Consider the following 15,697-nt stretch of genomic DNA (forward strand, 5'->3'; position numbering starts at 1 on the left):
AAAATAAAGTCAGAATAACACGAATACATTAAAATTTGATATGCTTAAACTGACCTTGATATTGATGATATAACCGGGAATAATATGAGTAAGAAGTGGCCGCATTATTTGAACCTGACATTTTTGCGATTGACATTTGCTCCATTAGATGGAATTATGATTTTTCTGCAGCAGATTCGTTGAAAACTGGACGTTCGATCTGAATATGTATTCAGTGGCATTAAGAAAATGATTTTCCTTTCCCCAATTTATTTCACTGGCAATCGTAAAGATTCATTCACATAAAAATCAGAGAGAGCGAAAGCTTCAGCCGGTTGATCAACGAACAAAAGTTGGACAACGATGGCGACGAACTCGCTCTTGCTGTTTTTGACGATACTAATCGGCAAAAACGCCGCGCAAAATTCCAGCAGAAAAGATGTCACAATTAAAGGGCAAGAGTTTACCGTTTTTCGTAAGAGATCGACTTGGGAAGACGCAGCACTCCTTTGCGCCGAAAATGGTCTACAATTAGCGACGGTGAACAGTGCCTTCGAAGCAGCACGTCTTCAGACCATCGCCGGAACTTATACTTGGATCGGGCTCAAGTCGAACAATGCGGCTGCAGGACCCTGGCGATGGATTCATGGAGAAGTCGCCGAACGCGCAGATGTCTCGTGGGGACGTATTCAGCCTAATGAGAGAGCACAAGAAGCATGTGGCTATATCGCTACCAGCTCTGGAATCATTGGCGATACAACTTGCGAAAAGCGCTACATGGTCGCTTGCTCCCCCAATCAGTCACTCTCTCGAATGATTTTCGAAGAAACCACCAGCACAGAATTGCCAACGACCACTACTCCAGAGGCGACTACGTCTCTGCCACCTACGACGAGCACGACTACAACGGTGAAAATCCCCATCGAGCAATTGCCAGCCGCCACATTTGGAAAGAATCTGGATCTCTCTGGTGCTGGACACCGCGGGCGAGTTCGAGATCCTCTCGTCTCTTTCCCTGGTCCCGTTGATGACTCGGCGACGAACAGAGAGGTTTTCGTTAACTACGACACTAATGGCGACACAATTACAGGATTCAGTGATACTATTGATCCAGAGATCGAGTACGTTGAAGCCGATGGAGTTTTTATGTTTTATCTCGATTACATGCAAAATCCAGAGGAGCATTGCAACAGTGACTGGCCTAACGATCTGACTCAGCAGCCGATGGGACTTGACAGTTGCTTAGATACTGATCCCCTCGTGCAACCCGATCCTTTCCCCGATACTGGTTACCACGAGTTCTCTCCCGAATGTCATGGAACACCTGGTGACTGCACTGCCAGTGATACCTGCTGCAACGTTCATCGAGGCATGAACTGGACCCGAGCAGTCTGCAAGTGCCGTGAATATGGAGGCGAAATCGCAACCCCGTACAGCGCAGTTCAGGATCAATATATGTACGATTTCATTCAGTCTATCTGGGAATATCGGTTCAATAGAAACAACTCACGGTACTGCCGTGACGAGAACGGAGATACTCCCGGTACACTTGGAACAGATGATTGTCCGATCGTCCAAGAAGGTCTCACAACTGCCACCTGGGGTAATGAACTAATTTGGATCGGTTACAACTTTGACCCTACAAACAATAAATACCAACTTGTTAATGGTACATTGATGAATCTCGATTATCACTACTGGGGTCTTATTGGAACTGGTATTGATGGCAGAAAGAGACGTGCTCTTGATGATATCAATATAGTAAGCCCTCAGCAAACTATCATCACCATCGATAATAGCCATATTAATGGCGGATCAGATATCATTCTTGATTACGATGAATTGGGCACAGACCCCATTTGCATCGCTATAAGATACGACGTTGACGACCAAGATCCTACCGCGCCTCACAAATTGCAATGGATGGAACGTGATTGTGGTCGAGCAAAGTCCGTCATGTGTGAAGTAGATTTCCGTGAAACCCAGAATTGCCGTTTCGGAAATATTCCTATGAATCATCCAGACTACGACGAACTCACTAAGATTACAACAGATGCCTGGTCAGCAGCACCAGATCCCTGCACAAACTGGCAAAAGTGTGAGGGGGGTGAAATCGTCAATGGTACTTGTGCAATTAACGAAAAATTTGACACAGTCCTTCGAATGTGTATGCCTGCAATTACTCAGGAGCCTTGCAACATCAACGAGTGTAATGTAACCAATCATGTCTGCACCGGGGACAATATGCATTGCGAGGATACAATTGGATCGTATGCCTGTATTTGCGATCCTGGATATCAGTGGAATCCAGAAAAAGCTTCTGTTACTGACGCATTGAATCCAAATGGACGAGAACCTTCTCCAGATAACAATTTCTGGGTTTGGCCAGTTGGAAGTGACCCATCAGATCCAAGTTATGTTCATGACGATAGTGGACTCTACGATCCAAACCAGGGTGACATGTGTATTGATCTCGATGAATGTTTTGTGAATGAATTTACTTGTCCCGCCAATTCTGAGTGCAGCAATCTGGATATAGTCACCACTGGACGACCGTATGAATGCGTTTGCTCTAATGGCTACGTTCCTGTGTATAATATGACACAAAATACGACCGACGCGAACGGAGTCAACTACTACGACGTCGTTTCGTGTGAAGATGTTAATGAGTGCGATTGGGGCAATGTAACATGCTCTGCTGTCACGATGTGCGTCAACACTGATGGAAGCTTCCACTGTGGCTGTGAAGTTGGATACACCACTGATCCCGCCTGCAACGCATGCATCGGAAACGCAACAGCTGATGGATTCGCCACAGACGCCAATCTGTGCTCTGCAGAAACAGCAGCCGCTGGAATCTCCAATTGCTGCGGCAATATCAATGAATGTGAAGATCCAGTCCTCAATCTTTGTCCAGTCAACTCAGACTGTATCGATAACGATGGAAGCTTCTTTTGCGACTGCCATAATGACCTTGAATACATTAATACTGACAATTATGTTTGCGAAGACAAGGATGAGTGCAGCAACGCCACGTGGAACGGATGCGATCCAAATTCTGTCTGTCAAAATTTGGACCCAAGCTACATCTGCAATTGTAACCCCGGTTACGATAATTGCGCGAATCCTTTCCAAGAAATTTCTGGCACTTGCTGTGAAGATCGCAATGAATGCGAAAAAGACGCACCTTGTGGTATAAACGCCGACTGTACCAACTTAGTAGGACTTCATACTATTTGGGGCGATGATCTTATTGAGCGACTTATCGGATATTACTGTAACTGCTCGGATGGTTTCGCGGGCGAAGCTTACAATGCATGTTTTGACATCAACGAATGCGACAATAGCACGACAAATGCATGCGACGAGGAATCTACCTGTATCAACACAAATGGAAACTATATCTGCACTTGTAACCTAGGTTACACATTGAATGGAGATAAAAATGAGTTCTACGATGGAACTGACCTCTCTGACTGTATTGATCTCGATGAGTGTCTCACAGATGATTTCAACGACTGCGATGGAAATGCGACTTGCACTAATACCGATGGAAGTTTCACTTGCGCTTGTAATCCTGGATATGAAGGCGACGGCAAAACATGTCTTGATATTCAGGAATGTAATGATCCCCGTGATAATAACTGCGACACAGGAATTATACGACCGATTCTCTCGGATATTGCTGGAATCTGCGTCAACGAAAATGGTGGCTACACATGCGAATGCCCTGAGGGATACACTGGAAACGCATTGAGCAGCGTTGACCCTATGGGAGAAGGTTGTTCCGATGTAGATGAGTGCGCGTCGAATCCTTGCCACGCAGATGCTGTTTGCACCAACAATGTTGGAAGTTTTGAATGTGAATGTGCCACTGGTTATAAAGAGACTGCACCTCTCCCTGCTCAAGAATGCGTAGATATTGATGAGTGCACGGAAGTTGTTGGTGTCTGTCACGAAGACGCAGATTGCGCTAACGATGTAGGATCTTATACCTGCACTTGTATTACTGGTTACTCTGGAGACGGGCAATTCTGTTCTGATATCAACGAATGTGCTGATGATGCTTCAAACGACTGCGATTCGCTTGCGGATTGCCAAAACACCGACGCGAGGTACCTGATCACTATCTACATTAACAATTGACGTTAATTTAAGTTACACATGCACTTGTCCGGATGGTTACGATGCCACCGGATCTCCAGCAGGAGCATCATGCGACGAAATCGATGAATGCGCCGCTACTCCGGGTCCATGTGATGCTGATGCTACATGCACGAACTATCCTCCAGGAAGCTACACTTGTACTTGTGATCCTGGTTTCTCTGGAAATGGAGAAATCGGAAATTGTACAACTGTAAATGAGTGCACTGACAACCTCCATAATTGCGACCCACTTGCTGAGTGTACTGACACTGAAGGAAGCTTTGAATGTGCTTGTATTGATGGCTACTATAGCCTTGGAACTCCTCCTGCCAGATCAGGAGATTGTTTCGACATCGATGAATGCTTGAATCCGGCTGACAATAACTGTCATCAAAATGCCACTTGCACGAATCTTGTCCCACCAGATAGATTTTCTTGTGCCTGTAATGCTGGCTTTGTCGGCGATGGATTAACATGTACTATTCCTGACGAATGCGCTGATAACTCGCATAACTGTGATCCACGAGCGGAATGTACGAAAGAACCTGGTCAGACCGGCTTCACTTGTACTTGTCTCACTGGATATACCGACGTTCTTACTCCCGATGGCCAAACACTTGCTGCGCTTATTCCAGGTCTTGCCTGTACGGACATCGACGAATGTGACATTACACCCTCCGTTTGCACAGACAATGCTCTTTGTACTAATACTGTAGGAAGTTATTCCTGCGGATGTGAAGACGGATACCAGGGACCCGACCCAGATACATGTGAAGATATTGATGAGTGTGCTACTTCACCTGATCCTTGCGCTGCCGAGGCTACGTGTACAAATAATCCAGGTTCTTTCACTTGTGCTTGTCCTACGGGTTACTCAGGCAACGGATTTATCTGCGAAGACATTGACGAGTGCAGGGTTCTTCCAGATACTGGATGTGATGATGGAGCAAATTGTATAAATTCTCCTGGCTCATACAGCTGCCAGTGCAGAACCGGTTATGACAGCGTAAACGGAACAGGGACAACTGGCGACTGTCAACCAAAGAATGAGTGCCTTGACACTCCCTGTCCCGTCGTTGGTGGTATTTGCACTGACTTGCCTCCAGACCAGAATGGATATATTTGTACTTGTCAAGATGGCTATCAATACATTCCCGACATAAACTTCTGCGAGGATATTAATGAGTGTAACGAGGTTCCATGCACTGCAGGGGCTGAGTGCACCAATACCGACCCAGGTTTTGAATGTTATTGCGCAAATGGATTGGTTCAGTCGAACGGAACAGGTCTTTTCTCGTTCGCAAATCCACTTGGTGACTCAACCTGCGATGACGTAGACGAATGTACTCTTGGAATCAGCAGTTGTAATTTGACAACATCTATCTGTGTCAATACTTATGGAAGCCACCTTTGCTATTGCAAACCGGAATATGCTGATGACGGGTTCGGAAACTGTGTCGACAAAAATGAATGTGATTTGGGCCTTTGTCCTTTCCCGCAATCACCAAATGGAACTGACCTCTGTGTCAACTTCGAGGGAGGATATCAGTGCTTCTGTCCGGATGGATTTGATGGCAACGTTGTTGTCACTCCTCTTGCTCTTGACACAGTCGAAGGACAAGTAGTAACTGCAGAAGGTATAAAATTTTGATGAACAAAATTAAGAAAATTTTAGCAACCGTCTACGAGTGTGGAGACAGAAATGAGGTTAAATTAAACATGAATTAATTGAATATGAACTCTAAATTAGTGCGTTATCCAAACTGGCGTTGATTGTCCTGTCAATAGTGCGTGCACCAATATTCCCGGAGGAGCTTCCTGCGCTTGTGATGAGGGTTTCGAGAATGTCCAAACAGATCCAACCCAATTTCCTATATGTCAGAACATTAATGAGTGCGCAGGTGCCCATCTCTGCCTAGCATCAGCCACTTGCGTTGATCTTGAAGGTAGCTACAGATGTCAGTGCCCGACGGGTTATGAAGGAGACGGAGTCAATTTTTGCGAGGACGCTGATGAATGTGCTATTGCTGCTGCATCACGAAGAAGACGACAAGTGATATTTAAATCGATTTTCAATCTTTACTTAGAATTTTAGGCTGAAAACTTTGATAATACTACACAAACTGTCGATGGCGCTCAGTGTGATCCAACAGCAATTTGCTTAAATACAGATGGCAGTTACACTTGTCAATGCCCACTTGGAATGATGGAAGATCCAACGACACGACAGTGCCTCGATATCGATGAATGTTCAAGTGGAACTCACAACTGCTTGGCAGATGAGTTCTGTTTGAATTTCCCTGGATCTCATTCTTGCTTCCGTGTGTATAAAACATAAATCTAAAAGTTAATCGTATTTAGAACTGCCAACAACTACGGCTCAGCCAGCTATCGAAGGAGATCCTCATATTCGGGTAAGATTAAATTGTCTTGTTCAGTTATAATCTATTGCACCAATTGACCTCGATACTGACCTCAATCGCACCAAGACTAATGAATCTTTTGCATTTAATTTAAATTGCTCGCGACAAATAATTGGTGTGAACGCACTTGGTGTTGAAGTCAAAATGCGACCCCCATATAATATATATGATATGGGCCATATTTATCTGAAAATATTTCATTATAGGTCTCGGCACCACACGAGGAGCCGGTTTGTTTCGATGTCTCTGATGATAATGAGTCAGTTTTATCCCTTATCTCTGAGGGACCAGAGGGAGTTCAAGTCAACGGACAGGTACTCATTTACAAATAATTCTTGCTAGCATTATTCTTTCAAGGTCTTTGAAGAAGGAACTAAAGGAAAAGTTTGCCGACTTGAAACTGTTGGCATAGTTTCCCCTGGTGGAGTTCAGGTGGCTGTTTACGTTGATCAAGTCACAATTGGTCGAGAAGGACAGGTAAAATTCAATATTTAATAAAAACATTCTTAAAACTTATTTCAGGTTTACCAACGATTCTATTACGATCGGGATGCGGAATATGGAATGGACGATGTCCACATCGAAGTTCATCCAGCTGAGAAGGGCAAAAATCCGCATCGGGGCGTGCTCGTCTCTATCGGACATTCAGGCGACATTCGATTTAATGTCGAGTACAAGCGAGCGAAGAAGTCTGCTTCCCTGAACGTTGAGAGAGGAAGTGGTCTCAAAGAAAGACTCACAGGGGTACTTGGCTCGACAATGCACGGAGAAATTAACTACCACATGAGCAAATCGGGAGGAATTGTTCTTCCTAGTGGAAAGTAAGGCTCAGTCGTAAATGGACTTATATAATTACATCTTTTAGGGAAATCCCAGTTACCATGGTCAACTGGAATGTCCACCACAAGTGCCACAAAATGGAAGCATCGATGGTAGAAGATTTCCTAGGGCACGCAATCTCAGACTTCCGCGTTGAGGGTCTCTTTGGAGCACCAAGCGAAAAAACAACGAGCTGGATGAGCGCTATCTTAGATGTATTTGGATTCCCCAAAAGGAGATAGACTATCTCAGATAGTTCTCTAACTTTATTTGATATCGTGAGGATCAAAACCAAATCAAATATTTTGTAAAAACCACCTCTGAAGCTGTACATACCTCGATCGCACGCTCACAAACCTTTCTCATCTGTTAATAAACAGCCAAATTTTGATAAAAATATTTTTCTCTAAATTTATTATTCTAAATTGAGTTTTATAATGAAGAAATTTTAAATGAACAATGTACATTGTGTGAACATTAGTAAAAATTAATAAATACTATTTATAAGGAACAGTGCAAATAACATCTGTATACTTCTCATAAAAACGTCTCATAAGACTTTGCATCGAATCGCGCGATGCCTTTTCTTGTTCGAAAGTAGCATCATCTTTCGTTTCGTCTGTTGCGTTTATGAATTTCATGACTTCATCTGGCGAGTAACCGAACAAGACGAAATCCAGGTAATAGTGGCGGTAGATTTTTTCGCAGTTCCTCGAGGGACACTCTGCCATTTTAACTCATCTGCTTTGGCTGGAGACCAAGCGTATTTCTCTCCCAGTTTCACATCCTCGCCCAAACCGAACATTTTCATGATAACCTCAGACTCTTCTCCGCTGTTCTCAAGGTGCGTGATGATGTTGTAGTCTATTGCGCATGGGTGGCATTGCGAGAAAGTGGAAGTCCAGTGGAAGTTCATTTTGCTGTTTCCGGGATTAGCCGCAACATACTGCGCAAAAGCGGTGAAAGAGTTATTCATTCCTTGCGGCGGGTTTCCCAATGCTTCTTGAAAAGGCTTCACGCCGCGCCAGTACGAAAGGTAGCTCGAAGTCACTCTTTGCTTGTCTCCCCACGCAGAGTATAGTCGAGAAAAAGGGTTTCGAACATTTGCTATTCGGAATCTATTTTCTTTGAACTTGCTTGATCTCGTCTCGGTCGCTTTTCTCAGCTTTTCAAGGTCTACTCGCGGCAGAATTTTATACATGCTATGACCAAGTAGCTCTTTCGGGTTATAGTTTTTCTGAGTGTGGTTCAGATACACAGCTGACATCGCTCTTTGCCAATTAGTCGTCCCTAGGATAATATGTTAAAAAGTTATAAGAAAAGCAGCTGTAGCTACGTGGATCTCTCCGCATCTTACTAACCACACTTTGGAGGAAGACAAATCATCAGATTCAAAGGGCTTGTGATATCGAAAACGTGCGATTTCCGATTGACATTTGAAGAACAGTGATGAACGTTTTTAGAGACAGAGGACACAAAATTTGTATCGTGAATCCGGCGATGGAAAAAGATGAGATCCTCAAACGTTTTTGTCTCATTTTGTGCGAGCGCTTCAAGCTCAGGAAGTACTTTTAAGGGATAAAAATATTAGCATATTTTAGGAATTCCAACTATTTGAAAAATATTATCAAGAAGATTCTGCAGAGGTTGTTTGGCAAAGATTACGATCCGTTCCTGAGCACGATTTTCGCATTATTTCAACTCTTTTTTCAAACGTTTTTTGAATTTCTTCAGTTTTCGAGAAATCCTTCCTTGCGTCATCACTATCATTGTCTTCGGTAATTACAAAGTCCAGATTAAGCTTGTTAGATAAAACTCCGTTCGTTGTTCTTTCCACAAGAACGTTACGACTCCACGTAGACATTGTCGAGAAAATAAACGTGTCCGAGAGAAATGACAATTCTTGGCTGAGCAGCGAGTACTCAAATGGCTCCAGATCATCCAGCGTCTTGTCTTTAATAAATTTGATGATATCCTCGTCGGTGTACACTTTCAGAGGATGAAGAGTCTTTTAGAACGCTTGCGAATTCTTCATCAGAAGGCGGCGTGAATATTATCAGGACGCGAATTTCTGCCGATTTTAGATGCTCCTAAAGCCAAAGTAAAAATTGCCACTGTCGAAACTTATGATTACCTTCAGAGACTGACAGAAAAGCTGGGGATTAACGCGAATCTCCCGAATTTTCTGAATGACCTTTTCGTAATCCTTTCGGACTTTCATGAAATCCTTCGCGTCGTATCTCCAGTGAAGTGCACCAAATTTGTCTATTCTCATCCCTTTCAATATGTCAACGGCACTTTGTTTTAGCTTCAGCGGCCGACTGGTCGCACTAGAAAAAAGATTATCCCGCCATGTTTTCTTTTACTCCGGTTATCGCGGTGCAGACTACTACTCGGGATTCGTGGATGCAACTTATTCAAATACTAACCTGACAATTTCTTTCCCAAGTTCGTATTCGCTCGAATTAATTTGGTTAACATCTTGAGAAAACTCTTTCCAGTTGATTAGGTAAAAAGGATTTTCGAGAATAATGCACTTTGCGTTGCTGAAGCGTGAAATACTTTGACGCACAGCCTGCGCAAATTTCGGTAGGCTCAAGTTTTTTGACGTGAACGTGAACCTCCTCGCCTTCTTAATTTGATCATCCGAAATCCCGAGCCAGTCCAAACTTTTCTTCCTGTATTTCGGGAAGTCACCGGCAGAAAAATCAACAACTACTTCCAATTTTCCATCGCACAAGTCGCTCAATTTGTGCCCAGCATCTTAATGTGATTGCGCTGATTCCGCCATTGGGCAAGAATAAATACTCACGAACAACATGGAAATGTCTTTCTAGTGCGAAAGTATCGATAACGTCATCTGGACTGAGTAAACCTCTAGAAGTGTCGGCTGTGTAGTGATCGAAAAATGCAGGCAGGATGAGCTTAACATAAAAATTGATTTCGCAAATTTCGTGCTGACTTTCCGTGCACCCAAAAGTTTTAGCCCAGAGTCACTTTGCCGTTACATTTTCGCTACTACCCCGAAGATCAAGAGCGAAAGATAAAATACCAAAATTGGAAACTTTCCAATTTACGTTGAAACTAGAATAGGTGTTTCAGGATGGTTTTAGAGTCGCCAAAATATGCGGTCGTAAGTTGTCACCTGGGAACCAGGTTCCATGATTAGAAAATTTTGCCAATCTGGGAACCTGGTTCCAAGATTCGATTTTATTTCTAATCTGGGAACTTTAGTTCCTAGATTGAAAAATTTTCGAATCTTGGAACCAAGTTCCCAGGTGACAACGACGGCCTGCCCCAAAGTCGGTCGCGAATCTTGGAACCTCATTATTTCACTGATTGTGCTGATTCTAGATGCACAATCTCTTTTTATGTTATTATTTGTAGTGAATTTCGCACAAAATTGGCTAATTATGACCATGATTAAATGAAGAACCCTGTTACTTTTACCTTGGAAAATCCGCCCCTCGCGTTAAACTGTTCTGTGTTTTTGCCGAGTGACCCTTATTAGTGTTTAACTCTAATTTCGAATTGAACAAATCTCCAAATGAATTAAACTTAAGAACAATATTAACCTTACAAACCTAACAGTCAATGAGCGGGAGTGCGCTCCGCGCCTGTCTCTAGGGTCGGACCCCTTACTAAGGTTTCCTTAGTAACTAAGGGTAAGGGTTTTGAAACTGATGAAAATCAAGAAAGGCCTAAGGAAGGACTAAGGGCCTTCCTTACTAAGGCCTTAGTAACCTTAGTAAGGATTTGATGTAGTTCGTTTTGCAAAAATGTTCTTATTGATAAAAATGCCAGTTATTTTAGTCAACGACCCTTTATTAAGAACGATTGGGTATTTATCTTGCTGTCAGTAAGTTGAGACATTTTTATCAAATTCCTTCATAACTTGTCCTTAATTCATTTCCTTACTAAGGCTTTTGTAAAGGCTTTTTTATAAAAGCGTTCTTGAAATGCGTAGGCCGTCGAAAAAATCCTTTTTAAAATCCTTAGTAAGGAAAGGAATTAAGGAAAAATCGCTAAGGTTTGAAGATCCTTACTAAGGATCTCTGAAAACTAAGAAAGGAACTATGGTAAGGATTTTTTTCAGCCGAAATCCGAAAAAGGGTAAGGAAAAAATCCTTACCTTACTAAGGAAAGGACCCTTAGTAAGCAAAAAAATAAGGAAGGAAGTCCGACCCTAGCCTGTCTTACAGTAAATCTCAGGTTTGACAGTGTCAAAACGGGAAAAAATCATATTTTTGCAAAGAAAAGGTTCCAAGATTCGCTTTACTGGCCGTCGTTGTCAACTGGGAAATTGGTTCCCAGATTCGAAAATTTTTCCAATCTTGGAACTTTTGTTCCCAGATTAGAAAAAAAATCTAATCTTGGAACCGGGTTCCCTGATTGGTAAAATTTTCTAATCTGGGAACCTGGTTCCCAGGTGACAGCATACCACCAAAATATGCGGAACCAGGATGGGCATGTTACACGCTCCATGAAATTAGCGGCGAGTCGTGTTTTATCTTGGAGTTCTACAAAACACGGAATAACATGAGGACCCCCTTCGGAAATAACAAATTGTAACGCTGAATCACCCTAAAGTTTTTTGTTAATGAATCCTATCTAAAATTGACTGGAAATTCTCAAATGAAGAATCATTTTTTTCTCAGGAAAAATTCATCCCTGGACGTCTCTTTATTTGTTGACAAGTTATTTCTAACCCACCGGTAGGTTAAGTTGATGGTGGCAAATAAACTCAAGTCAACCCGCTGAATTAATTCTTTCTAAATCATTTGACGAGTTGAACGAACAAATTTACAGCAACAACAAGTCAGGGACTTACCTTTTTCTTGATTGTTTCTGCGATAAATAAAGCCTCACGTAAGCCTTCTATTTGATTATTCGGTCCATAAAGCAAAATAGGAATCACGAAACTCTCATTTTCGTAATTTTCACTGTGCAAGTAGTCTTTTTCGTTTTGTGGTGAATAAACGAGTATTCTCGTGAGCTGGATGAAAGCAAGAAGAGAAATAATGCAAAACACAAAATTGCTTCTGACTGTCATAAGCGATCTCAAAGAATGCCGCATCATTCAGTTTTCTAGCAGATTTATTTCTCTTATCGCGGATAATTCCGTTCGGCTGGCGCTCTTATCATAAACTCCATTTTTCTTTATCCCCTGACTTGGGACCACGATTGGGCTTTTTGGCCTCGAAAAAGCTTGGAATCATGGAATTTTCAATTCGAATTTTATTTTCGTTTTTTTTGGGAATGTTCGTTTTCGCGCGCGCTAGTAAAGTGGATGTAGAGGGAGTTGCTGAGCACGAGTGGCCCGACTTATGCTCGAAAGCTGATAACTCCTCAACGGCAAGTAGGGTAGTAAGTAGGGCGAGTAGTAGTAGAGACGATGATGGATCGTGAGGCGGTGGTGCAAAAACTAAGTTAATAAGATCTACTCTTACTAATTTTAAGAGTTATCTGTCTCGTTCACGGGAAATGGGGATGTGGCAAGTTGAAATTTCAAGAGTCCTTGCCGCTGGAGCTTTGGGAATTTTTCTTTGCTTTGAAAACGCGGGAGATCCTCTACTGATGATTATTTTTGAAACATTGTAGAATCAGAAAATTTCAGCGGATTTTCAAAAAGAGTCAATACTGATGGCCATGCTTCAATATAAAAAAATATTCTTCTGATTAATCCTCTAGTACAAACCACGAATTATTTAAAGTTATTTGAAGGCGCCTAAGATGAGTGATCTCATGTCTCTTTCACATCACTCATGGTCGAAGATATAGAAACTGTACAACCCAAGCACCAAGTACACTTTATCATGCTATGCGAAAGCAAGTACCTGCAACTAGGGTTATACAAGAGTTCCACACGATATTTTAATTAATCTCTGCGGGACGCGAACTCTTTAGAAATCACTTTTCGAAGTGAGGATGCTCATCGGACTCCGGGTCCCACGAAGATTGTTTCAGTGCTCCACCTGATCGGTGAACAAAATTTATTTGTTTAGCTGCTTGTCAAATATTTTTCTCGACATGCTTTAGCCTTTGTGATGAAGCTTCTTTGCTGGTTTATTAATTACATCAAGAGGCTAACAAATTGGACGATGCTCGCTAGTTGAAAGAATATTTTTATGCAAATCATCAATCAAAGCAAACACCGAAAGTCAAAGGTTGCACTTTTCAAGGCCTCAAAAAAAATAGAGAAGTAGAATTTGCGCTCAATTAGATATATTTTCATTATTTATTGTATTATCATTCAGAATTCATGTCACATTCAGAGAGTAAACGTGAAGGGTCCTCAGGTATAGGCGACTTGCGTGTAGGAGTCTGATCGAACTTTTTCATTTAGAAAATAAATTAATCAAAAATGTGTTCGTGCGAAAATGATGAAAGCTCTTTTCCTTGGAGAGCATCGGAAGAGGTCCGTCTTTACGACGAACAGAGTTGGCTTTGCTTGGCTTGGACTGGTGGTGCTTTATTCTTTCAAAATGGATCCTTTTGCTGTAATAAAGTATAATTTAAGTATTAAAAGACTAGCCAGAATGTCTCGCAGGTGAGAAATATCCGTATGAGCCCACACATTTTACAGCAAATTATATATAATATATTCTACGAAGTATAATTTGAAAGAATTCCTGAAAAGGGTAGCAGCAGCTCGTAGTCGGAATAATTAGCTGAAGTCGGAGCAGAAATTTACGGCAGATTTTGTGGCTAATGAAATTGTTACTTGAGGAATTCGGAATGAAAGTCTTACCGAGTAAGGGTAAATCTGTTACGAAAGTCGTGACTTAAAAAGGAATATAAAATGGGATTCAGAACTGCGTTAAAGTAGGCCAGGACAAATGTGAGGTCAGTGGTTATACTGTTGCTGTTTGAAAATCGTTTGAGAGTGTTGTCATGATGCCAGAAGCTATTTGTAGCGAAATTGATGAAATACTGGGTTGATAGAGTAGCCAAACCCTTTTCTCGAAATAATTGGCTATTTTGTCTAATTGTAATTAAAGCTCGTGCAACTTCTGTTCCTCGACGGCATTTAAAATATTCACGAACAATTTTTTTGATAATGTGGACCACATTTCTGGAGAATATTTAAAAGATTAAAAAACGAGCCGTCTTACGAACAAGGTGCAATTGAGTTCAGAAAGAAATGTTTTGGTAGTACATATTATGGTAACATATTTAACCATGAAACATCGTTAGCTGTAACCGCAAAGTGGCGTTTTTAGAAATGTTTTAAAAGATCACGACTTTTATCAAGATTTTCAAACTTTGCCTGCAGGTTGTTCTGCTAACGTTAACTCCGGTGATTTTCGCGATGTGCCACAAGTGAAATGGGAGCCAGCAGAAGATAAAAGATATGATAAGAACCATAATGAGAATCGTCACTCGTTTTCTTGCGCTTATCGTCGTGCTGAATTAGGGCTGGGGTTAGGGTTAGGGATGGTTTGAATACCTGGGAGCGATCTTGTCACTTTGCAAAGTAGATTGAAACGATCTTGAGTGTGCTCGCTTGTGCACTTGGTTCATCGTTAGAAGAATGCGCATGTAACAGAAGCAGATGGCGGCGACTTATCCGAGTTCATTAGAAATGCTGCCGGGATTAAGCAGCTCTAATCGCCCAATCCTTAATTTAGGGTACGCACGAAGCTCATCTAACAAAGATTATCGCACTTTTTAATTAAACTATACGAGAGATAATAAATTTTTATAAAAGTTGCAGAATAGAAATGTACATTAACAACTTCTGCTGGAGTATTTTAAATCCATATCTTGTTTTGGCAGGTGCAAGCCAACAAACCCGGGCCTGGAATAACGAATCCAATCAAAAAGCACTGTACAAGTACCATCGGAATATTTGCGAGTGGGGGTGGCGGCAAGACATGGCTCCTTGTCGGTGATTTGCGTCAGGAAAAGCTATTCATAATCTTTGCTTCTGGCATAAAAATCAACTTACAAAGCGCGCATTGCTGGGAGCCTCCTTTCTCGACTTCGTCCGTATAAATAATCAGTGGGATTACGACGATAAGAGACGCGACCCACACGAAAGTTACTTTCTTTACTCAAAAAGGAATGCTAAGGTGTGATTACTAATAATAGTTACTACAGGCAGGAGTCAGACTCTGGTAAGAATCTAATTGAATGAATTTATTGTCACTGATTTCATTAGTTTTTGAGTAATGCCTGAGATAAGGAGAAATGTTCTCTTGCGGAAGATCGTAATACCGTTTCTGCAAATCAAGGTGTACCTGTTCAGGGATTCCATAATCATAGATTGATTATTCACCCATCAATGAATGAAGTGAATTTATGGATCCCAAACTGTCAAAAGCCAT

The 15,697-nt window shown here is 41.9% G+C and overlaps 3 protein-coding genes across 3 annotated transcripts; 1 reads left to right on the forward strand and 2 right to left on the reverse strand.

Annotated features, from left to right (window-relative positions):
* Positions 1-282: 282 nt before the first annotated feature.
* LOC145710552 (uncharacterized) lies at positions 283-7,751 on the forward strand. The gene is made up of 10 exons (XM_081788318.1): positions 283-4,094; positions 4,138-5,762; positions 5,801-5,832; positions 5,876-6,178; positions 6,221-6,446; positions 6,487-6,539; positions 6,755-6,862; positions 6,906-7,025; positions 7,071-7,369; positions 7,414-7,751. The coding sequence occupies exons 1-10, from the start codon at positions 343-345 to the stop codon at positions 7,607-7,609; spliced, it is 6,714 nt and encodes a 2,237-aa protein (XP_081644444.1). The 5' UTR covers positions 283-342; the 3' UTR covers positions 7,610-7,751.
* Positions 7,752-7,843: 92 nt separating this feature from the next.
* On the reverse strand, positions 7,844-8,955 carry LOC145707331 (carbohydrate sulfotransferase 11-like). The gene is given in 3 exon segments (XM_081784848.1): positions 7,844-8,079; positions 8,082-8,657; positions 8,729-8,955. Coding segments are annotated over 3 exon segments (816 nt in total). The 5' UTR covers positions 8,754-8,955; the 3' UTR covers positions 7,844-7,864.
* A 70-nt stretch (positions 8,956-9,025) lies between these two features.
* LOC145707330 (uncharacterized) lies at positions 9,026-12,614 on the reverse strand. Its single transcript, XM_081784847.1, has 5 exons — positions 12,199-12,614; positions 10,180-10,291; positions 9,797-10,130; positions 9,502-9,697; positions 9,026-9,457 (listed from the first exon to the last, which is right to left on the reverse strand). The coding sequence occupies exons 1-5, from the start codon at positions 12,445-12,447 to the stop codon at positions 9,323-9,325; spliced, it is 1,026 nt and encodes a 341-aa protein (XP_081640973.1). The 5' UTR covers positions 12,448-12,614; the 3' UTR covers positions 9,026-9,322.
* Positions 12,615-15,697: the final 3,083 nt, after the last annotated feature.

Source organism: Oikopleura dioica, chromosome XSR (genome assembly GCF_907165135.1).
Source record: "Oikopleura dioica chromosome XSR, OKI2018_I68_1.0, whole genome shotgun sequence".
Classification (NCBI taxonomy): domain Eukaryota; kingdom Metazoa; phylum Chordata; class Appendicularia; order Copelata; family Oikopleuridae; genus Oikopleura; species Oikopleura dioica.

Bases quoted from the DNA above. Each gene is read 5' to 3' on its own strand.
- LOC145707330 (XM_081784847.1), bottom strand. From the start codon at position 12,447: ATGATGCGGCATTCTTTGAGATCGCTTATGACAGTCAGAAGCAATTTT. The intron at 10,131-10,179 runs GTGAGTATTTAT...AATCACATTAAG, and splicing joins AAGACATTTCCATGTTGTTC to ATGCTGGGCACAAATTGAGC. The intron at 9,458-9,501 runs GTAATCATAAGT...CTTTGGCTTTAG, and splicing joins TTTTCTGTCAGTCTCTGAAG to GAGCATCTAAAATCGGCAGA.
- LOC145710552 (XM_081788318.1), top strand. From the start codon at position 343: ATGGCGACGAACTCGCTCTTGCTGTTTTTGACGATACTAATCGGCAAA. The intron at 6,447-6,486 runs GTGTGTATAAAA...AATCGTATTTAG, and splicing joins TGGATCTCATTCTTGCTTCC to AACTGCCAACAACTACGGCT. The intron at 7,026-7,070 runs GTAAAATTCAAT...AACTTATTTCAG, and splicing joins CAATTGGTCGAGAAGGACAG to GTTTACCAACGATTCTATTA.